The sequence below is a fragment of the Cucurbita moschata genome, unplaced genomic scaffold (genome assembly GCF_002738365.1).
Source record: "Cucurbita moschata cultivar Rifu unplaced genomic scaffold, Cmos_1.0 Cmo_Scf00004, whole genome shotgun sequence".
Classification (NCBI taxonomy): Eukaryota; Viridiplantae; Streptophyta; class Magnoliopsida; order Cucurbitales; family Cucurbitaceae; genus Cucurbita; species Cucurbita moschata.
In genome coordinates, this window is record NW_019268520.1 from 6,486,751 (window position 1) to 6,503,882 (window position 17,132).

The 17,132-nt window shown below is 37.9% G+C and overlaps 4 protein-coding genes across 9 annotated transcripts in view; 2 read left to right on the plus strand and 2 right to left on the minus strand.

Annotated features, from left to right (window-relative positions):
* The first annotated feature begins 128 nt into the window (after nucleotides 1-128).
* Nucleotides 129-744, plus strand: LOC111442021 (probable histone H2B.3). The gene has a single exon (XM_023079264.1). It carries the CDS (start codon nucleotides 184-186, stop codon nucleotides 601-603), a length of 420 nt encoding a protein of 139 aa, XP_022935032.1. The 5' UTR covers nucleotides 129-183; the 3' UTR covers nucleotides 604-744.
* A 2,547-nt stretch (nucleotides 745-3,291) lies between these two features.
* Nucleotides 3,292-5,804, plus strand: LOC111441794. 2 transcript variants are annotated; one of them, XM_023078904.1, is made up of 3 exons: nucleotides 3,292-3,980; nucleotides 4,098-4,536; nucleotides 5,179-5,804. In XM_023078904.1, exons 2-3 carry the CDS (start codon nucleotides 4,135-4,137, stop codon nucleotides 5,599-5,601), a joined length of 825 nt encoding a protein of 274 aa, XP_022934672.1. In that variant the 5' UTR covers nucleotides 3,292-3,980; nucleotides 4,098-4,134; the 3' UTR covers nucleotides 5,602-5,804. The 2 variants fall into 2 exon arrangements, with proteins under 2 accessions (XP_022934672.1, XP_022934673.1); XM_023078905.1 differs by having other exon boundaries at nucleotides 3,292-3,978; nucleotides 4,109-4,536.
* A 202-nt stretch (nucleotides 5,805-6,006) lies between these two features.
* Nucleotides 6,007-9,817, minus strand: LOC111441793 (arginine biosynthesis bifunctional protein ArgJ, chloroplastic). Its single transcript, XM_023078903.1, has 17 exons — nucleotides 9,669-9,817; nucleotides 9,425-9,517; nucleotides 9,057-9,180; nucleotides 8,751-8,824; nucleotides 8,514-8,558; nucleotides 8,349-8,399; nucleotides 8,209-8,277; nucleotides 8,078-8,136; nucleotides 7,819-7,888; nucleotides 7,613-7,693; nucleotides 7,437-7,523; nucleotides 7,073-7,201; nucleotides 6,917-6,979; nucleotides 6,754-6,831; nucleotides 6,528-6,673; nucleotides 6,376-6,446; nucleotides 6,007-6,224 (listed from the first exon to the last, which is right to left on the minus strand). The coding sequence occupies exons 1-17, from the start codon at nucleotides 9,726-9,728 to the stop codon at nucleotides 6,142-6,144; spliced, it is 1,383 nt and encodes a 460-aa protein (XP_022934671.1). The 5' UTR covers nucleotides 9,729-9,817; the 3' UTR covers nucleotides 6,007-6,141.
* Nucleotides 9,818-11,083: 1,266 nt separating this feature from the next.
* The window catches only part of LOC111441847, an 8,646-nt gene continuing 2,597 nt past the window's right edge, over nucleotides 11,084-17,132 (minus strand). For 2 of the 5 annotated variants that reach the window (XM_023079003.1, XM_023079002.1), the window contains 15 exons: nucleotides 16,848-16,929; nucleotides 16,102-16,170; nucleotides 15,915-15,996; nucleotides 15,732-15,820; nucleotides 15,596-15,643; nucleotides 15,351-15,517; nucleotides 14,877-15,060; nucleotides 14,050-14,107; nucleotides 13,894-13,950; nucleotides 13,565-13,813; nucleotides 13,211-13,272; nucleotides 12,862-12,918; nucleotides 12,684-12,777; nucleotides 12,429-12,569; nucleotides 11,084-12,067 (listed from right to left, as the gene is read on the minus strand). In XM_023079003.1, coding sequence (XP_022934771.1) covers nucleotides 11,978-12,067; nucleotides 12,429-12,569; nucleotides 12,684-12,777; nucleotides 12,862-12,918; nucleotides 13,211-13,272; nucleotides 13,565-13,813; nucleotides 13,894-13,950; nucleotides 14,050-14,107; nucleotides 14,877-15,060; nucleotides 15,351-15,517; nucleotides 15,596-15,643; nucleotides 15,732-15,820; nucleotides 15,915-15,996; nucleotides 16,102-16,170; nucleotides 16,848-16,929 — 1,529 coding nt within the window. In that variant the 3' untranslated portion in view covers nucleotides 11,084-11,977. Of the gene's footprint in view, nucleotides 12,068-12,428; nucleotides 12,570-12,655; nucleotides 12,778-12,861; nucleotides 12,919-13,210; nucleotides 13,273-13,564; nucleotides 13,814-13,893; nucleotides 13,951-14,049; nucleotides 14,108-14,876; nucleotides 15,061-15,350; nucleotides 15,518-15,595; nucleotides 15,649-15,731; nucleotides 15,821-15,914; nucleotides 15,997-16,101; nucleotides 16,171-16,847; nucleotides 16,930-17,132 lie in introns of those variants that run through there. The other 3 variants (XR_002710236.1, XM_023079004.1, XM_023079005.1) reach the window with 3 other exon arrangements.

The following is a 17,132-nucleotide window of genomic DNA, read 5'->3' on the forward strand; positions in this document are numbered from 1 at the left end:
GCAAACCATTAAAATCCAATGGTGAGGTTCGATGACACGTCAACGATCCGCGTGAAAGTCCAATTAACGAATAAAAAACGCCTCATTCTTCTTTATAAACGCTCCTCCGCCCCAAATCTACTAATCGTTCAACCCGCGAGGCCGACTTCACCTCAAATCCTGAAAATCTTATTTACTTAAACAATGGCGCCAACCAAAGCAGAAAAGAAGCCCGCAGAGAAAAAGCCAGCCGAGAAGACCCCAGCTTCGTCGGAGAAGAAGCTTAAGGCCGAGAAGAAGATCGCTAAAGACGGCGGCGACAAGAAGAAGAAGAAGGTCAAAAAGAGCACCGAAACTTACAAGATCTATATCTTCAAGGTCTTGAAACAGGTTCATCCTGACATTGGGATCTCCAGCAAGGCCATGGGCATTATGAACAGTTTCATCAACGATATCTTTGAAAAACTTGCTCAAGAGGCTTCCAAGTTAGCGAGATATAACAAGAAGCCTACGATCACCTCACGCGAGATCCAGACCGCCGTTCGATTGGTGTTGCCTGGCGAGTTAGCGAAGCATGCCGTATCTGAGGGAACTAAGGCCGTAACCAAATTTACGAGCTCTTAGAATCCGAATCGGTAAATTTTGGGATTAGGTTTACGTTTGCAGTTACGGTAACATGTTGTGTAGATTCTGGTTTCTCTGGTAATAGGTGTATCGAACTAATAGTGTTAATGAATAACAAGTTCCTTCGGTCGATTCTCTTCACTTTTGTTCAGCAGATGCTAATGAATTTTTCGTCCCGGCTCAAATGTTTGTCGAACGGAAAGAATTAGGGTTTCTACAGATCCGATATTTCCGTGCCATCGATAGTTCTGTTCTCGATTCACTTAACACTTCAATCGATTATTTAATAGTTCAATGCTACGATATGATCTTCGAGCAAATCTGAATTTTTGATAATCAGAAAGAGGTTGGCTGATCGAATTGCGCCAATAACCTGTACGTATGGAAACCGACGTCATACAGGCTGGGGCGTTATTGATTGTGATCGTGGCAGGATTCTCAGGTGAGGAGAAATTAAATGCCCCGATAGGAATCGACGAAATTTCCTACCACCGCCATATGCTCTGCTTGCATTATCGAAGGCAAGTTTAGTAGAGTTTTGAACTTTTGCGAACGATTTTAATTTTCATTTTATCAATAATTATTTTTTTTAGTAATAAAATTTTGCATTCTACATAGGATTGACATATATTCTTCTATTGAGATGGATTGCAGGTTTTCAAACGCCTCAATTTGGGAGAAGCTTCTACATTCATTCCCTCTGTGGATCCTTTCATGATCCACTTTATTGGTATTCCTGTGGAATTTCAGGATCCACTCTTTTGGGAACCCACGTCCCACAAGTCCGGCCCTTGATATTATTTGTAACAGCCCAAACCCACTTTTAATTGTAACTACCCAAACCCACTTCCAAATCCATTCCAAATCCACTTCTAGCCGACATCATCCCAACCCACTTCCAAATCCACTTCTAGCAGCATCCTGCTGCCTCCTCATAATTTTAACGCTTTGGGAGAGATGAGAGAGATAGGTTTTTACCCTCTCCAACCGAGGAGGGATCTCATAATCTATTCCCCTGGGGTTCCAACTATAAATCAATAAATTAATTACACTTAATTAAACTTGTAGTACTTAATAATGTTTTAACTTAATATTATAATATTCTAAACTATTGGTTATTCGGGTGAGATTCCTCTGCAGGGAAAGCTTTCAAAATTTTAGAATTTTGGGTACGAAAAACTTAAATGGTGTGCCATAGATTATTAAATTTTATATTTTGTGTTTAATAATTGAATGGTGTGTTATAGATTATTAAATTTTATATTTTGTGTCTAATAATTTAATGATTAATTTTGTAAAATGTCAAATAGGTCACATATCTATTAAATAAAAAATAAATTTAAATTGATAAATTTAGAGAATTAATTTTTTTTAAAAAAAAGAAGTTTAGATATTTGTTTGATATAGGCTATTAACTAAACAGGCCCAGTCCAATAGGAAATGGGCTTTAAGAGAAGGAGGCCCAGTTGAATAGGAAATGGGCGTTCTTATAAGGAGGCCCAGTCCGATAAGAAATGGGATTTCAGATAAGGAGGCCCAATCCAATAGGAATTGGAATTTCAGATAGGAGGCCCAGTCCAATAGGAAATGGGCTTCCATATAAGGAGGCCCAGTCCAATAGAAAGTGGGATTTCAGATAAGGAGGCCCAATCCAATAGGAAATGGAATTTCAGATAAGGAGGCCCAGTCCAAAAAGGAAAATGGGCTTCCGTATAAGGAGGCCCAGTCTAATAGGAAATGGACTTCCATATAAGGAGGCCCAGTCCAATAGGAAATGTGCTGCCATATAAGGAGGCCCAGTCCAATAGGAAATGGGACTTCAGACAAGAAGGCCCAATCCAATATGAAATGGGCTTCCATATAAGGAGGCCCAGTCCACTAGAAAATGAGATTTCAGATAAGGAGGCCCAGTCCAATAGGAAATGGGATTTCAGATAAGGAGGCCCAATCCAATAGGAAATGGGATTTCAGATAAGGAGGCCCAATCCAATAGGAAATGGGATTTCAGATAAGGAGGCCCAATCCAATAGGAAATGGAATTTCAGATAAGAAGGCCCAGTCCAATATGAAATGGGCTTCTATATAAGGAGGCCCAGTCCAATAGGAAATGGGATTTCAGATAAGGAGGCCCAATCCAATAGGAAATGGGATTTCGGATAAGGAGGCCCAATCGAATAGGAAATGGAATTTCAGATAAGGAGGCCCAGTCCAATAGGAAATGGAATTTCAGATAAGAAGGGCCAGTCCAATATGAAATGGGCTTCCATATATGGAGGCCCAGTCCAATAGGAAATGGGATTTCAGATAAGGAGGCCTGTCCAATAGGAAATGGGCCTTCAGATAAGCGGGCCCAGTCGAATATGAAATTGGCTTTCAGATATGGTGACGCAGTCCAATAGGAAATGGGCTTTCAGATAAGGAGGCTCAGTCCAATAGGAAATGGGCTTTCACAAAAGGGACCCAGTCTAATATGAAATGGGCTTCGAGGTAAGCGGGCCCAGTCCAATATGAAATGGGCTTTCAGATATGGAGACGCTGTCCAACAGGAAATGGGCTTTAAGAGAAGGAGGCCCAGCCCAATAGGAAAGCATTGGAAATATCTGAAAACAAATAAATCAGCGAATTGTCAAAGGAAGAAAACGTGTAGAGCTTTGATTCGGCCTCACAGCTATATCTATGAGACCGATTCATTTATCTTGACCCAAAGGATTAGTTCCGTAAGATCCCAATTCCGCCACTATTTTCGACCTCATCCTCCCAAAATTATCCGATCCGCTTCCGCTGCCGCTGCAACGCCGCTGATCTTTTGCAGCATGTTACGGATCAGATGATTTCCAGTTCTTCCTTTTACTGACCGATTTCAGGTTCTCATGTTCTGAACCTTTGTGTTCTATTCGTACTTTCGATTCGCACATTTTCCATTTTTTTGAAAAGTTTTCTTCGAGCTCTTGGCTCGCAAATCTGAGGTTTTGTTAGACCCTACGGAAAATTAGGGTTTCGAAGAGCATTTCAGTATGCCTTCGGTACCAATTGATCTCTTCCTGCACCCTCTGCTTCCTTCTTTGACTTCTTTTCATGGTGGTTCATCGTCGCATCGTCTTAAGCGGCTTGAAAAGGGTGATCGGCGTGGTAATCTTAGTTAACATGGGGTTCTTTTAGCGCTTTTCGTGCTCTATTCGTATTCTTCAGCCTTCTCTTCTCCTCCTTGCTCTTGGTTCGTTCGAGATTTGGAATTCCTAGAGAAATTAGAGTTGTAAGGTAAGGATTTATTTGTTTTGATCTTGAGGTCTTTTAGCGGTCGAAGCCTCTGAGAAGCGAGTCACTGGCAATTGGCTACTCGTTGAGAGGGGTTTTGCAATCCTACTATTGTGCGAGGTATTGTGCTATAATCTTTTTATATTCTTACTAAGAATTTTACAGGCATAATAGCTTCATGTTTCTTTCTGAGCGCCTGGATTGAGTTTCTTTTCGGGATTGTTTTACTATATCTTGGATATATGTGCAGGTTTCTTGTGTCTTATATAAGCCTGAATGGATATTCCTTCCGTTCACCAGAAGTTGGCTCTCCTAGACGTAGACGGGTTGGATGATCTGCAATCGTCTTTGAAAGAAATTGATGCTGCATTGTTTAGTGATCTTGATGGATTTTTTAAAAAGTCCTTGAGCATTGAAGATACTCAAAGTTCAGAATGTAAACTCAGTGTGAATTGCTGCTATGATTCAAATGATAGATACAAACAAAAAGGGCTTGAACTTCCCGAGAACAACTCAGCTAATAAGTGTTTAAGCAAATCCAAGTCCTTCCCCATCCCTGCTGTAACATCCCCTCCTAAGGAATCTTCAGACAATGAGAAGAAACCACAAGTAGCGACGGGTGATGTGTCCTGTAATGAGTCTATGCATCAAGCCTTTGCAAGATCCATATCTTTACCTGTAAGTAATCTTCTCTTCAAAACTAAAAAGGGAGAATGTTGCAGTTCTGTCTTGTGTTTATGATTTCTTGTTTTAGTTAAAAGCTACTAATGTTCTAATTATTTTTTTGTCACGAAGGCAAATATGGTGTGGGCATTGAAACTTCTAAGGAACGGCTTTACGAGTTTGGCTGACATGATCCTAGAGATTATGTTACAATTCAATTTTGTTAATATAGATACTGCTTGTCTATTTGTTTCCTTTTTGCGAGTATTTTCTTTTTAAGTATGTCATGTTTTTGTGTTCTTGTGGAGCCCAATCCCGCTGTGGCGGCTGTAAGTATACTTTGCTTGCTATGTTGCATGGCTTTGTGTGTAACACGGAAGAGTGTTCTTAATTTGTTCTGCTGTTTTCTCATTTTAATTTCATTAAGAGTTTTCTGTCAACGTTGTTTGTCGTGAGCAGCATTATCTACATTTTTTGTTTACTCACCCTCTGTGCAGATTTGAGTTTGTTAGTTAAAACAGCACATTATCTGAACTTGCTTGTGGTTTTATACAATTACAAATAATGAATTAGTGAAAAGTGAATGTTAGTGACGCTATTGCACATTTGCGTTTCATCTTATCCCTACTGTTTGCTGACATAACTTCTAATGTCCAGGCTCCTGTGAGGCTCGTATCTGCTATGAAAGGTAGCCGAGTACAACACTATGGGGAGTCACCTAAGATGACTGTGACATGGGCTCCCGACGTGTACGATCCTCCTCAGACATCGTTGTGCCATAGTGTCAAAAACAACAAGAAACAGCAGAAATCTAAGAACAGGAAGAATGGAAAGAAAGGACAGAAGGGCAGCAACTCTTCACGTGGAAGTGGTGGTGGTGGTGGTAGGGACAAAAGGCAGGCTCGTAAAGCCGCTAGTTCTGATCGGTATCAAAAATCATTTAACCCTCACGAAAGTCTGGTTAGTACTCTCAATGAGTATGAGAATTTCGACGATGGTAGCTCAGACTCTCACTGTGGAAGCATCTTCCTGAAGACATCGCTCACCAAGGTGCACTACTCTGTTACTGAAGCCTTGTGAGCGTAGCGTTACTTGTCCAAGTTTCATCTTCTCTCACAGTTTCTGTAAATAAATAAGATGTTTTTGCTTCTTTTGTGATTGTGGATAACCGAGAATCTTGGACCAAAGGATTGTACGACGTTAACTCGTTTGTTGTTTGTTCGAGGATTTATAGACCATTTTGTTATATGATGATTTTGAAATTCGCTTTTTTTTTTATTGAACACTGTTTTTGGATATGGGTGACTACTTGGATGTAGTTATGAATATGGTTGACTGCTTATAGTGAGAGGTTTGTTTGAAAATTTTGTTTTAGAACTTCGTAAATGACTAATTGAATGTAGAAGTTGATGTTAAGCTGCATTTTTACTAAAAATACCAAAAAAAAAAACAAAAAAACAAAACAAAACAAAAACAACAGATACATTGAAAATAGTAAAAATCCTTGAAATTGGAATAACTCAATTATAACCTAGCTTTAGTTCTATTAAATAATTTCAACAGAGGACCGAAGTGATGGTGTTTATTCTGTTGTAGCTAGCTGCATTGCCAACAATCTATCTATGTAGTATACTCTGCATTTATCTTGACATAGTCGTAACTCAAGTCGCAACCCCATGCCCGTCCTTCTCCGTGCCCATCGCCTGTCGATCAAGGCAACAATAACTAGCTTAGCTATTAGGCTGGTATTAGAAAATCCTTTTTGGGGATGTCATTGGAATATCATTGTTCAGAATTACATGAATATCTTTTCTTAGTGAAGTGAAAATGTAATGTATTATTTGAAGAACTCACCTATAGAAATGGAAATTTTGACAGTACCATGGGTTTCTCCAGCGCTTCTGAGATAGTTACTAGCTGCAGCCCTGAAAACAGTCGCAAGTGATTAATAAAATTACAAAGATGTTTAAACCCGTCTTTAAAATGTGTGAAGATTGTCCTTAAACCTGTCAAAAGATTGTGGTTCTCCTCCGTCCATGAGGAGAATGTTTCCTAGAGACACTTTGAGTTTCTTCTGCTCGAACGCTACCCCTGCGTACCCGGCAGCTGCTGCTATGCGTCCCCAGTTTGGATCTCGGCCATATATAGCTGACTGCAACATGAGAACATAATAATGAAACATGCTTGCATGAGGTGCACCAGTGAAAGATGGTTTAAGAATGAAAATCGTGCCTTTACAAGCGACGAGCCTGCCACCGAACGGGCAATTTTCGCTGCTTCGGCTTCTGAACTTGCACCATTCACTGCAACCTGTGGCATTCGCAGATGGGAGATTTCAAGTTCCTTGATGTCAAAAGGCATAACTATCCAAGGATTTGTTTATAGAAATGCAGACCTCAATCAGACAGGTTGCTCCTTCACCATCCCAGGCTATTGACTTGGCAAGGCCTTGCATCACCTTCAAATAGAAACGAGAAAAAAAAAAATCTTTTGAAGCTGTCCTGATTCTCAAAAGGACATACCAAAATTTGGATAATAATGAGATACATACCACATCAAGGCATTCTTGAAGCTGTCCTGCTTCTCGACTTTTCAGTGACGAAATTATATTAGAACAAGACCCCGACAAACCACTCGACAAAGCAATGACTGTGTCGTTAGTACTTGTATCCCCATCCACCTGCATTGTCAAACCCACTTATAATAAAGGAAAATTGTAATTAACTGCATCTCGGATATCGATTATATACCATTTTTGTATCTATACCCTTACTCGTACCCTCGCACAAACCTAATATAAATTAGGTCTATGATACAGGCGTTCTTATATTTGTGCCATTTTTGCACAACATTTTATCAGGTGATAAATTAAATCAGATAGTGTTAAATTATTAACACATACTGAACAATCATACCGTAATTTGATTGAAGCTTCGATCAACAGAAATTTGCACCATCTTTCTCCAAACGTCACTAGCAACCACCGCATCCGTTGTTACAACCTACCACATTGTAACAAATCAACATCAATCAAAATAACCATAGGCACTTAACTTGTTCGAGTCAACCCGCAAAATTTGAAGATGCATACACCGAGCATAGTAGCCATATTCGGGTGAATCATTCCTGAACCTTTCGCCATTCCTCCAATTCTTATGGTTGAGCCCCCAACCTAGGCATTAAATCAACTGTTAATCCTGCCTGCAATGGTTTTAATTGAATACAACGTCCCAATATCGACATTAGACTGAGACCATTGTATACATCACAGCCAAATATAAAATGGTATGTACGCACTTGGGACTCGATTGCCACGCTTTTACTAACAAGATCAGTTGTCGTTATCGCCACGGCTGCAGAAGCTGCACTGTAAACAGGCTGATAAAGTTATTACAACCAGAAAGTTTAATCAGTACTTGAATTGAAATAAAGGGAAGGAGGGAAGAAAACATTTGTAGAAGAAAATTAATAATGAAGGAAAAGGCTCGATGAAGTAAAACCCGCACTCGTAACTGCAGAAAGTATGAACAAAACTAACTAGAAGATTGAAGATTACCCTTCAACTGAAGATGAAAGGGATCTGACTAGTTTTGGAAGAGAATTCAAAAGTGCATCCTGCAAGAATTCAAGACAATACGTCCAGTTGGTATATTGTCAGCTAAAATACAAGACAATACATTTCCATACCTTTTTGATTCTATGACCAATCACCCCTGTAGATTCAACTAGAACTTCCTCTGGCCTTATTTGGAGGATCTGCAATTAAATTTACTTAAAACTTAAGAGTTGTTCTGAAAAAAGAATGAACAAATTTGTTGTGAACATGCCTTAGAAAGATTGTTGACACATTCTATCACATCTTCATAACCAGCATCCCCCTGCAGCAACAAAAAGAATCTTCATCCAACATAGCCATAGATTTCTTACTTTCCAAGTCCAAACTGTATTCCGAGATAACTATCTCAATAGAAGTCATCAAAAAGACTGCTTACCGTAGCGGCATTGGCTTGACCAGCATTTATTAACACTGCACGTGCCTAACAAATCGTAGAATCGATCAAATTGTCATTAGTAAATAAACAAGCACATGAAGTTACAATTTTAGTAAGAGAATATAAAAGCATGGTTTGTTGAACAGAGTGAGCCAAAACCTGGTATGGCCATATAAAAGAAGGCAAATCAGTGAACTTGTTAAACATAATTTGAAGCCGATATGCGAGAAAACCTACCGTTTCCAAATCGTTCAAAGCTTTTTTACAGTATAACACTGGTGCTGCAGCAACTACATTCTTTGTAAATGCTCCTGCAAGTGAAAATGAGCAAACTCACAGTCAGTGTGTAGAATGTTTCTCAAGCTTAGCTATGGATGATCAAGTCACACGCTCAACTCGCATTCCAAACCAACCAGCATGGAAAAAAAATTCAGAATTAATCAGTTCACCAAAATTTTTCCTGTGATGATCATTGTCTAGTTTGTATAATAACCAGAAATTGATTAAAATAGAACGCAGATGAACTCAACAGTGAGCTCTTACCGGCAGAAATGGCATCAACATCGCAAGTAACGAGTGCAAGGTCGGGTTTCTCTCCCAATGCACGTAACCCGCCATAGAGCCCCGCAGCTTTGAACCCCTTCGCAGCAGTAACTCCTCCACCAATCTGAAAAACAAGTTGCCTTTTCAAAACTAAATGTTCTTTAGATTCTAAAATTTGGCATTTTCGAAGAACTTGTGAAGAGGAGATTAGAAGACAAAAACAAAAAAATTTGGGGGAGGAAAAGAACTTGGAGATGAACACAAGAAGAAGAAAGGCAATAAAGTAATCAGCAAACCCTAGAAACTCAAACTAAATCAAAACAATCGACATCTTCAAGCACACAGACAGTAAATTCACAGTGCCTGACCTGCTTCCATGGTCCATCAGGAATCAAAATCGGAGCCTCCGGCAAATAATTGGCGGTCTCACTCGTAGACACAGAAAACACTCGAAAATTCCTCTAAGACAAACAGGAAACGAGAAGAACATCAATGAAAAACCGAAAAGAAAAGTTACAAAAATAAAGCGGAAATGGAAAAAGGGGTATGAATATTGCAGTTGTTTGTAGCTAAAATCCGACCTAGAAACAAGAACATAGAAAGGGATTTAACCTTTGGGGACTGAAGGACGGGGAATTTGAGAGAGGGGTAGTGAGGAACGGAGAGATACATTGTTCTATTCTAGACTGAAACAGAGACAGAGACAGAGAGAGGGTGAAGGAGGAGGCGATGGCGAATCGAGCGTTATATAAAGTTGAAAAGGACTCTAGGAAAGGGGTTTTGTTGGGGTTTGGCTTGGGTCAATGATCAGTGTCAGACTCAGATTCTCAGGAATCAGTAAGCGTGATTAACGAACAAACTCAGTTGTGAAAAATTCAAATTCACTACGTCCACCTATGCCCAAGCCTTCGAGCGGAATTTGAAAGAATTGAAAAAAGTAATATTATAAGGCCGTAAGCAAAGAAAAAAAACATCATGGCTAAAGGAAACCGGCATGCGGCCATAAACAACACTTCCTAGACAAGCATGATCGAGATATTTAACATGCAACTATAAACATGTCTTGGACAAACATGACCATGCAATCGACAACCATCCCCATGGCAAAGGGACGTGTGCTTGAGCATGTGAGGATCACGTGGGGGATTGGATTATCCCTTCTAGAATCCTTTGTTCCCTTCCTTTTTTTTTCTATTCTCCATTTACTTATCTTATTTTTAATATCTAATACCTTAACAGAGAGGCCAATGATATTATGGGAAAATGAATAAAACCATAATATCAAGGTGGGGTACGTGCATGATGAAAATAAGGGCTTTTTTGTGAATTGAGAACTGAAACCAAGGCTAACTTATATTTACAAGTTAAAAAATTAAACCTAACTTATATTTACAAGTTAAAAAATTAAACCTTACTAATCGAATCGAGTTGAAAGTTAGGACAATGAGTGATATTTTCACATATTCATTAATCATCAAAAGGTTTGACATCGATATAAATGATGAAACAATATTACATTAATATCAATATTTGATAGATATATCCACAAAATAAACATTTTGATATCATTTTTTGCATCAATAATTTAAGCCATAAGTGGGGGTGTCAATGGGACAAGTGAAATTGAAAGGTTCTAATTCCATAATCTCTATAACATGCCAACATGGAGAAAATGCTATGAATAAACAGACAAACAGTTTGCAGGCTTTAAGAACCCACTTACCTTTTGTCTTTGGTCTTTCAATCCATTCCCATCGTTGGCTTAGATTTTTGTAATACATGAGAAAACTTTGTAGAGAGTTTACTTTCAAAATGTTTAATTATGGAAGAAAAGTAATTTAGTTTAATAATGATTTTATTAGCAATGTGGTTTATCCTCTTCCCCTCTTCTTATTACGACTCTCGCTGTTGCCGTTCACGGCCCTCCACCTTGCCAGCCGCCGCCACTTCTCTCCTATCTCAAAAACCCTCTAATCTTCATAGCATTTCTAGCGAGAAGGGAAGAAGAGACGATGAAAGAGAATAAGTGACCTCAAAAACAGAATTAATATCTTTACCAACTCATCAAGCCTCCACATTATTATCTAACTAACCGTCCAAAAGACCATTTAGAAGCCATAAACATCAAACTAAAACTCGAGCGAGACCAAAGGGTATTTTACAAAGAAAACCCACAATTATTCAGGAAGAAAAAAAAGGAGAATTTGATCAAAATTTCTGAGGGTGTTATACAGACAGGGTTGATCAAAACTTGTAATAGTCCTAAAAAGGGTTTGAGAGAGGAAGGGAGATTAGATGCATACAGAAACAGAGATGAGACTGCTGGAAGAACTTGATAGAGCAACAGGCAAATGCAAATACAACATCCACTTCCAAGTTGGTGGGCCTATGTCTCTGCAACAGCAAGCCAATCTTGTATTTCCCCCTTTCTTTGTGTTAGTATTTTTTTTACACTTCGGAAGCCGAACTACATAAAATATGATTTTAGTTAACCATAAAATACAAAAACAAAACCAAAAAACAAAAACAGGGAGAGAGAGAGAGAGAGAGAGAGAGAGAGAGAGAGAGTCTCCAGCATGCATAATAAAATGTCAGCATGCAAATTCTTTTTCTTTTTCTTCTTTTTTTTTTTCCCTTTCTTCACTGGTACCCCCTTCCTTTCCAATTAGTTAATTATCTAATTTCTAGTTTGTACAAACAGAACAACCTTCCCAGAAGATGATTGTTGCCTTTGGCTGCCAGTCCAAACCAAAACTCGCAGCAATTATACATCACAACTACGTTATGTAGGATTTAAAGGGGAAAAAAGAATGAAATAAAAAAATATAATATATAAAATTCCAACTTTCAGCTAAAACCTTTCCTTCCTTCAAACGGGATCCTAACTTGGAATTATTTCGATAGAGACGTCGCACCAATCATCATGTCAACGTCGACTGCTGGACCACCTTCTCTAGCATCGATGTTCCGTTGAAGATCGTCAGCTGGACCTCCCTCATATACTTCATCAACTGCCCAATCACAGACAACAAGAGAAACGTTTCAACAGAGGATAATAATTTGCAGGTAACTGGGACAAGAAATGACTCGGAAATGGGTTATATAGCAAATCATCCAGTAAGTTTTGTCCAGGAAGCCATGTTGGACTAAGAAAACAAATATTTTGGATCAATTCAAAATTTTCAATTTGGATCAAATCACAGTTGTGAGTTGAGTCAATAAGAAATTAATGCGAAACTCAGTTGTTAGGAGTGAGCCAAAAGTAACAGAAACAAACTGATAACCGGCCATAGTTTAGGTGGAATGGATTGAGTTGTCAATTATTTTGTACGCTCACAAAAGCCAACTATAGCATCATGGGATATTGCTTACTTGTTCTTCACTCATCTTTCTGAAGCCCAATTTCTTTGTCCAAATTGATTCAGCATCCTCGGCTGCAGGGAGTACAAGGTTTTGCACGTTCAGGGAAGAAAGTAGCCGCTCTATACAGGAAAACAATACTTGGAAATAACCCTGCGCACCCCCAAAAACAAAAAAAGATTCAACCAGAGCAAAATAGAGTAGAGATGAAAACCTACAATCTAACAATCAACTACAACCTTATCAATAAGAACCTTAAGCACGTACCCTGCCCTGATGTTCTCTACTTGTCGCAACGATAGGAAGCTCAGCAACTTCACGACCAAATATCCTAAGAAGACCAGCCGATACAACTATCGATCTGAGAAGCAAAGGATCACAAGAGCGTGAGGGAATAAGCGTAGGAAAAAAAAACATGTAGTGCACTATAGCTAGAATGTCATACCTCACAATTAAAACAACGCAATACATTCCTCCAAACTCTTGCCCAGATATATTTCTCCTGCAGTGAGTCGTTATATATCAAACATCTAATCGTATAAAAACACAAATAGACAAGCATCAATACAGTTAATGAGCAATAGGGAATGAATTCATCAGGACACTAGAGCCTTTACCCCATCATTTTAAGGAAACAAACAACACTGCTGTGCCAGAGAACAGACCATAATTTATAAATTGAAAACTAGCCTAAAGAAGTTCGTAGAATTAAAAAGAATAAAAAGAGATAAAACTCCAAATATTTATCTTGCCAACGAAATTGGAATAGCCACAAGATATAACATTTATCTTACCCATAAACCATAACAGGAATCAGATCACGACCTGATTTTGCAACAATAGGATCAAAACATTCCTGTTGAAAAAAAAAAAAAAAGAGAGAGAGGTGATTAGAACTCCAGAAATAACAACTTCAATCAAAATCAAAAGAATTAATTCAAAAAATGTAAAGATCATTTAAGGGAGTTCGATTCCCAGATTTGAAAAGCTTAAATTTACGAAGCCCATAGTTGTATGTTACGTATTTATGGATTGCAAAAGGGAATGGATTTAAAATTTCTAAATTTGTATAGTTATGGATTTAGATTTTGAATGGAAGGTTAAGAAGAAGAATTGCTGGGGTATCAGATTAATATGGAGAGCCGTACTCGAAAAATAGCAGTTGCCCTTGAAAGAAATGGAAGATCTTCTGGGAAGCGACTTTTTCCACTTAAAATTTGCCACCGAACATCATTAAGAGCTCCATCAACTGGTAATCCTTTTCCAACATGCTTCCTAATTATTAAATCTGATAAGGAATCTGGAATGATCTGTGCCCCGTTCAAAACTGTATTCTGAAAAGCCACATGGATATTACTGCACTCGTCACAGCAGAACCACTTGTCCTTGGGAAGTTCCTACAGGAAGATTGGGGTCCTCTAAGTACCTTCATAATATTATTTAAGATTAAAAGTAGTGAAATTGCTTTTAAACATACCTTCAGATCACATAACCCACTATCCCGCAGACAGCCTACATGGAATTCTCTTTCACACTGAAAAAGAAAAGAAAAATAGACAGCAAATTAAACAAAGCAAAAGGAAAACAAAAAACAAAAAAAAAATCGAATAAAAAATTGATATAATGTTCATACTTGATCACAAAGAAGTACAGTTCGATCATCAAATTTAGCAGCACTGAAATCATGTCGCCTACAAGATTGTGAGAAGTTGTATCAGAGTTAAAAGATAGTACAAATTCATGTACCTAAGAAATAATGAGATATGACCTTTTTTTCTTTTATAAGAAACAACAAAAAGAGTAAAGAAAGCTTCAGTTTTATCATGAAAGAGTATCAATTACATTTTATCAGCACTTTTTTAATTGGGGTCCTTTCACATGATTAGTGTTGGGGCTTCTTCTGTTGTTTTTTATGTTTTATTTTCCTGCATGCCCTTGACCACTCTTTCATCAAATTTCACAATAAGAGGTAGGTTTCTCATAAAAAATAACATCAGATTTCACTTGCTAACTCTACAAGAAGCACAAGTAGTAATTATTAAACCATTAAAAAAAACAAACAAACAAAAGACTTAAAAAATCTGTATCCAGCAACTACTGAATCAGAGTTTCAGCTAAACAAAATATAAATGAAAAAGGGACAAAAAGGACGAATGTGGAGTTGTCAAACTATCTTCTCTGTCAACTTTGAACATGCCATACATGATACAAGTTTTAAAAAGGCGAAACAAATATTTAAAAGAATGGGAACATATATATTTCATCCATTCCTAGAACAGGTTCTTAAAAATTATTAATATTTATCCAGTAAAATATGGTGCAGTGATTTACAAGTTCCCCTACCCTAGATCTCAATTTTGAAGGTGGCAGTGGCATTCTCCTAAACTAACTCGAACAAATAATTTCATAAAAGAAGTCATCGTAAAAGAATCTAGAGATGGGAGAAAAAAAAGTAATTACCTGCAAACAACACAACCACCAATTTCATATTCAGGTGCTTTAACAACTCGTGTCAACCTAAATACAATTGGTTTTGAAAAACTCAAAGAACCTCCGGAAGGAGCCTTCAAATTGGAACCCACTTTATCTCTACAGTTTGGGCAAGACCAAACTCCTTCAGGAACATTCTGTAGATGCAGGCAGCCTGGAAAAAAAAATCCTTTAGGAGTGCAGAACTAGCATCCAATTGTGAAAATAAGCAGATATAGTCTAAAGAAATTAGCAAGGGGAGAGTCAAATGAACATGGCCACTGGCTAGAGTGGGGGTAAAATCATAATGCTAAGCCAATCCGTGGAGACAAACTGAAATCCATACTGCAGGCATATTACATAATTTTGGATGCAACTTTGAACAAACATAGAACACTTTTAGAATAATCAACCTGATGAGACTTCATCTAAGGATATACCAAACAAAGAAAGACAAAAATCCACCTGTATGGAAAGCTCGAGGGCAGCGATCACAGAAAATCAAATCCCCTCCATTACCACATGCAGCGCACATATCATCACTATCTCCTGTGGTAAGTTTTTGCCCACTAGCCAAGGAAATGGCTATATCATGAAGCGTAAGTCCATTTGTAGTATAAATGTGGCGGTAGCTGCATCACATAGCATATTTTTTAGTATGACAATCTAGCAGCACTCCAAGATAATATAACACTTCACACCATACTCACGGCTGACGTCTGGCAGCCATCCCTGCATGGGCTTCAAACTGTGAAGGGCTGATCTGTTTCAAATTTGTGAAATGGTTAAGAAATAGATAAATATAGACCGAAAAAGAGATCAACAGAGAACAAAGGGTGAGATTACTTCAACAAATAAAAGTTGCAGCACCTAACCTCTCGATTACAGTGACTACAGAGTATGCCATTTCCTTGCTTGTAGCCTACAAGTATTCTCTATGCAAAGTAGGGAAAACGAAAAGGAAAAAAATGTCAGATCAATCAACAAACTGGTCCATTACGTGCATACATCAGCTAAGATGGCAATTACCTGTCCTTTGACGAAGTATGCCAGCTCAGCCCCATCTGGAAGCCCATTTGGCATGAAAAGTAGCCTGTGAAGATCATTATCCCTGCCAATATAGGGGAAAACTATCAGTGACAAGGAATGCTATAAACTATTTCTTTTGTCAAAATTAAATAGAAAATGTGCTTGCTATAAGCAATAAGAGAAATACCTTCTTTTTGTGCCTTTTTCTGCCGTTTTCTTCTGTTGTATGACTGGGTTGGATAAATTAGGGATTGGCCTGGCATAAAACGAAAAGTATTACATGACCAAAGCACGAGAGTATTCCAAAAACGAGACATATCTTAAAGAAAACGTAGTGGAGCACAAAGCAGCCAGCATTTTCAAAAATATTATCAGAAAGTTAAGAGTTACAAAAAAACAATGCTAGCTCATAGCTTCATGCTTCTAATGCAATACTAATACTGAGGAGCAAAATGTTAATTCGCTGATAAAATGCCTTTGGATCTAAATAGAGGCAGCTCCTGACAGAAAAAGGTTCACACATCTTCTTTCATGTCAAGAAAAAATTTAGCACAAAAATGTTTAATCCATTCAAGAGTATTTACTTGGGTGTGGTTGGTAAGGTAGCTAACCCAAAATTTACGGAATTTCTTTAAATATTCCTTGCCCCTCAAACCCTAGAATCAAACAGAGACTGATGCTTAGTCAATTTTAAGTCTTCAAATAGAGGCACTATAGCATATAAATTTTATGTCACTGGCAACTGAAAAAAATATATAGAATAGCATAAATACATGAATGGAAATTGTTTGATTCAAGAATGTGAAGGGGATGCACATAAGTGGCAGCCAGCTAGACATAAAATAACGAAGAATGAATTACCCTCTTGGGTACAACAAATCCTTATATTTTTCAACAAACTTAGAGAAGGGTTATCAGGTTATTATTTTATACCTGTCAATGGGATGTGACAATTTAGGAACCTTCACATCATCATTTTCCACTTCAATAATTGCACTGTTCTGGTGGAAATTTGCTGCAGAACATAAAATTGTCAATAGAAGAAGAGAGTCCAACTCCTCCATTTTCAGAAGAAAATTCATTAATTAGTCTCATACTTAATGGTTAATGCCAAAACAGCAGATCAAAGCAGCTCCAATCCTGATTATTTTTAAGGCTTGAATGGGAAAAAAAAAAAAAAAAAAAAAAAAAAAAAAAAAAAAAAAAAAAAAAAAAAAA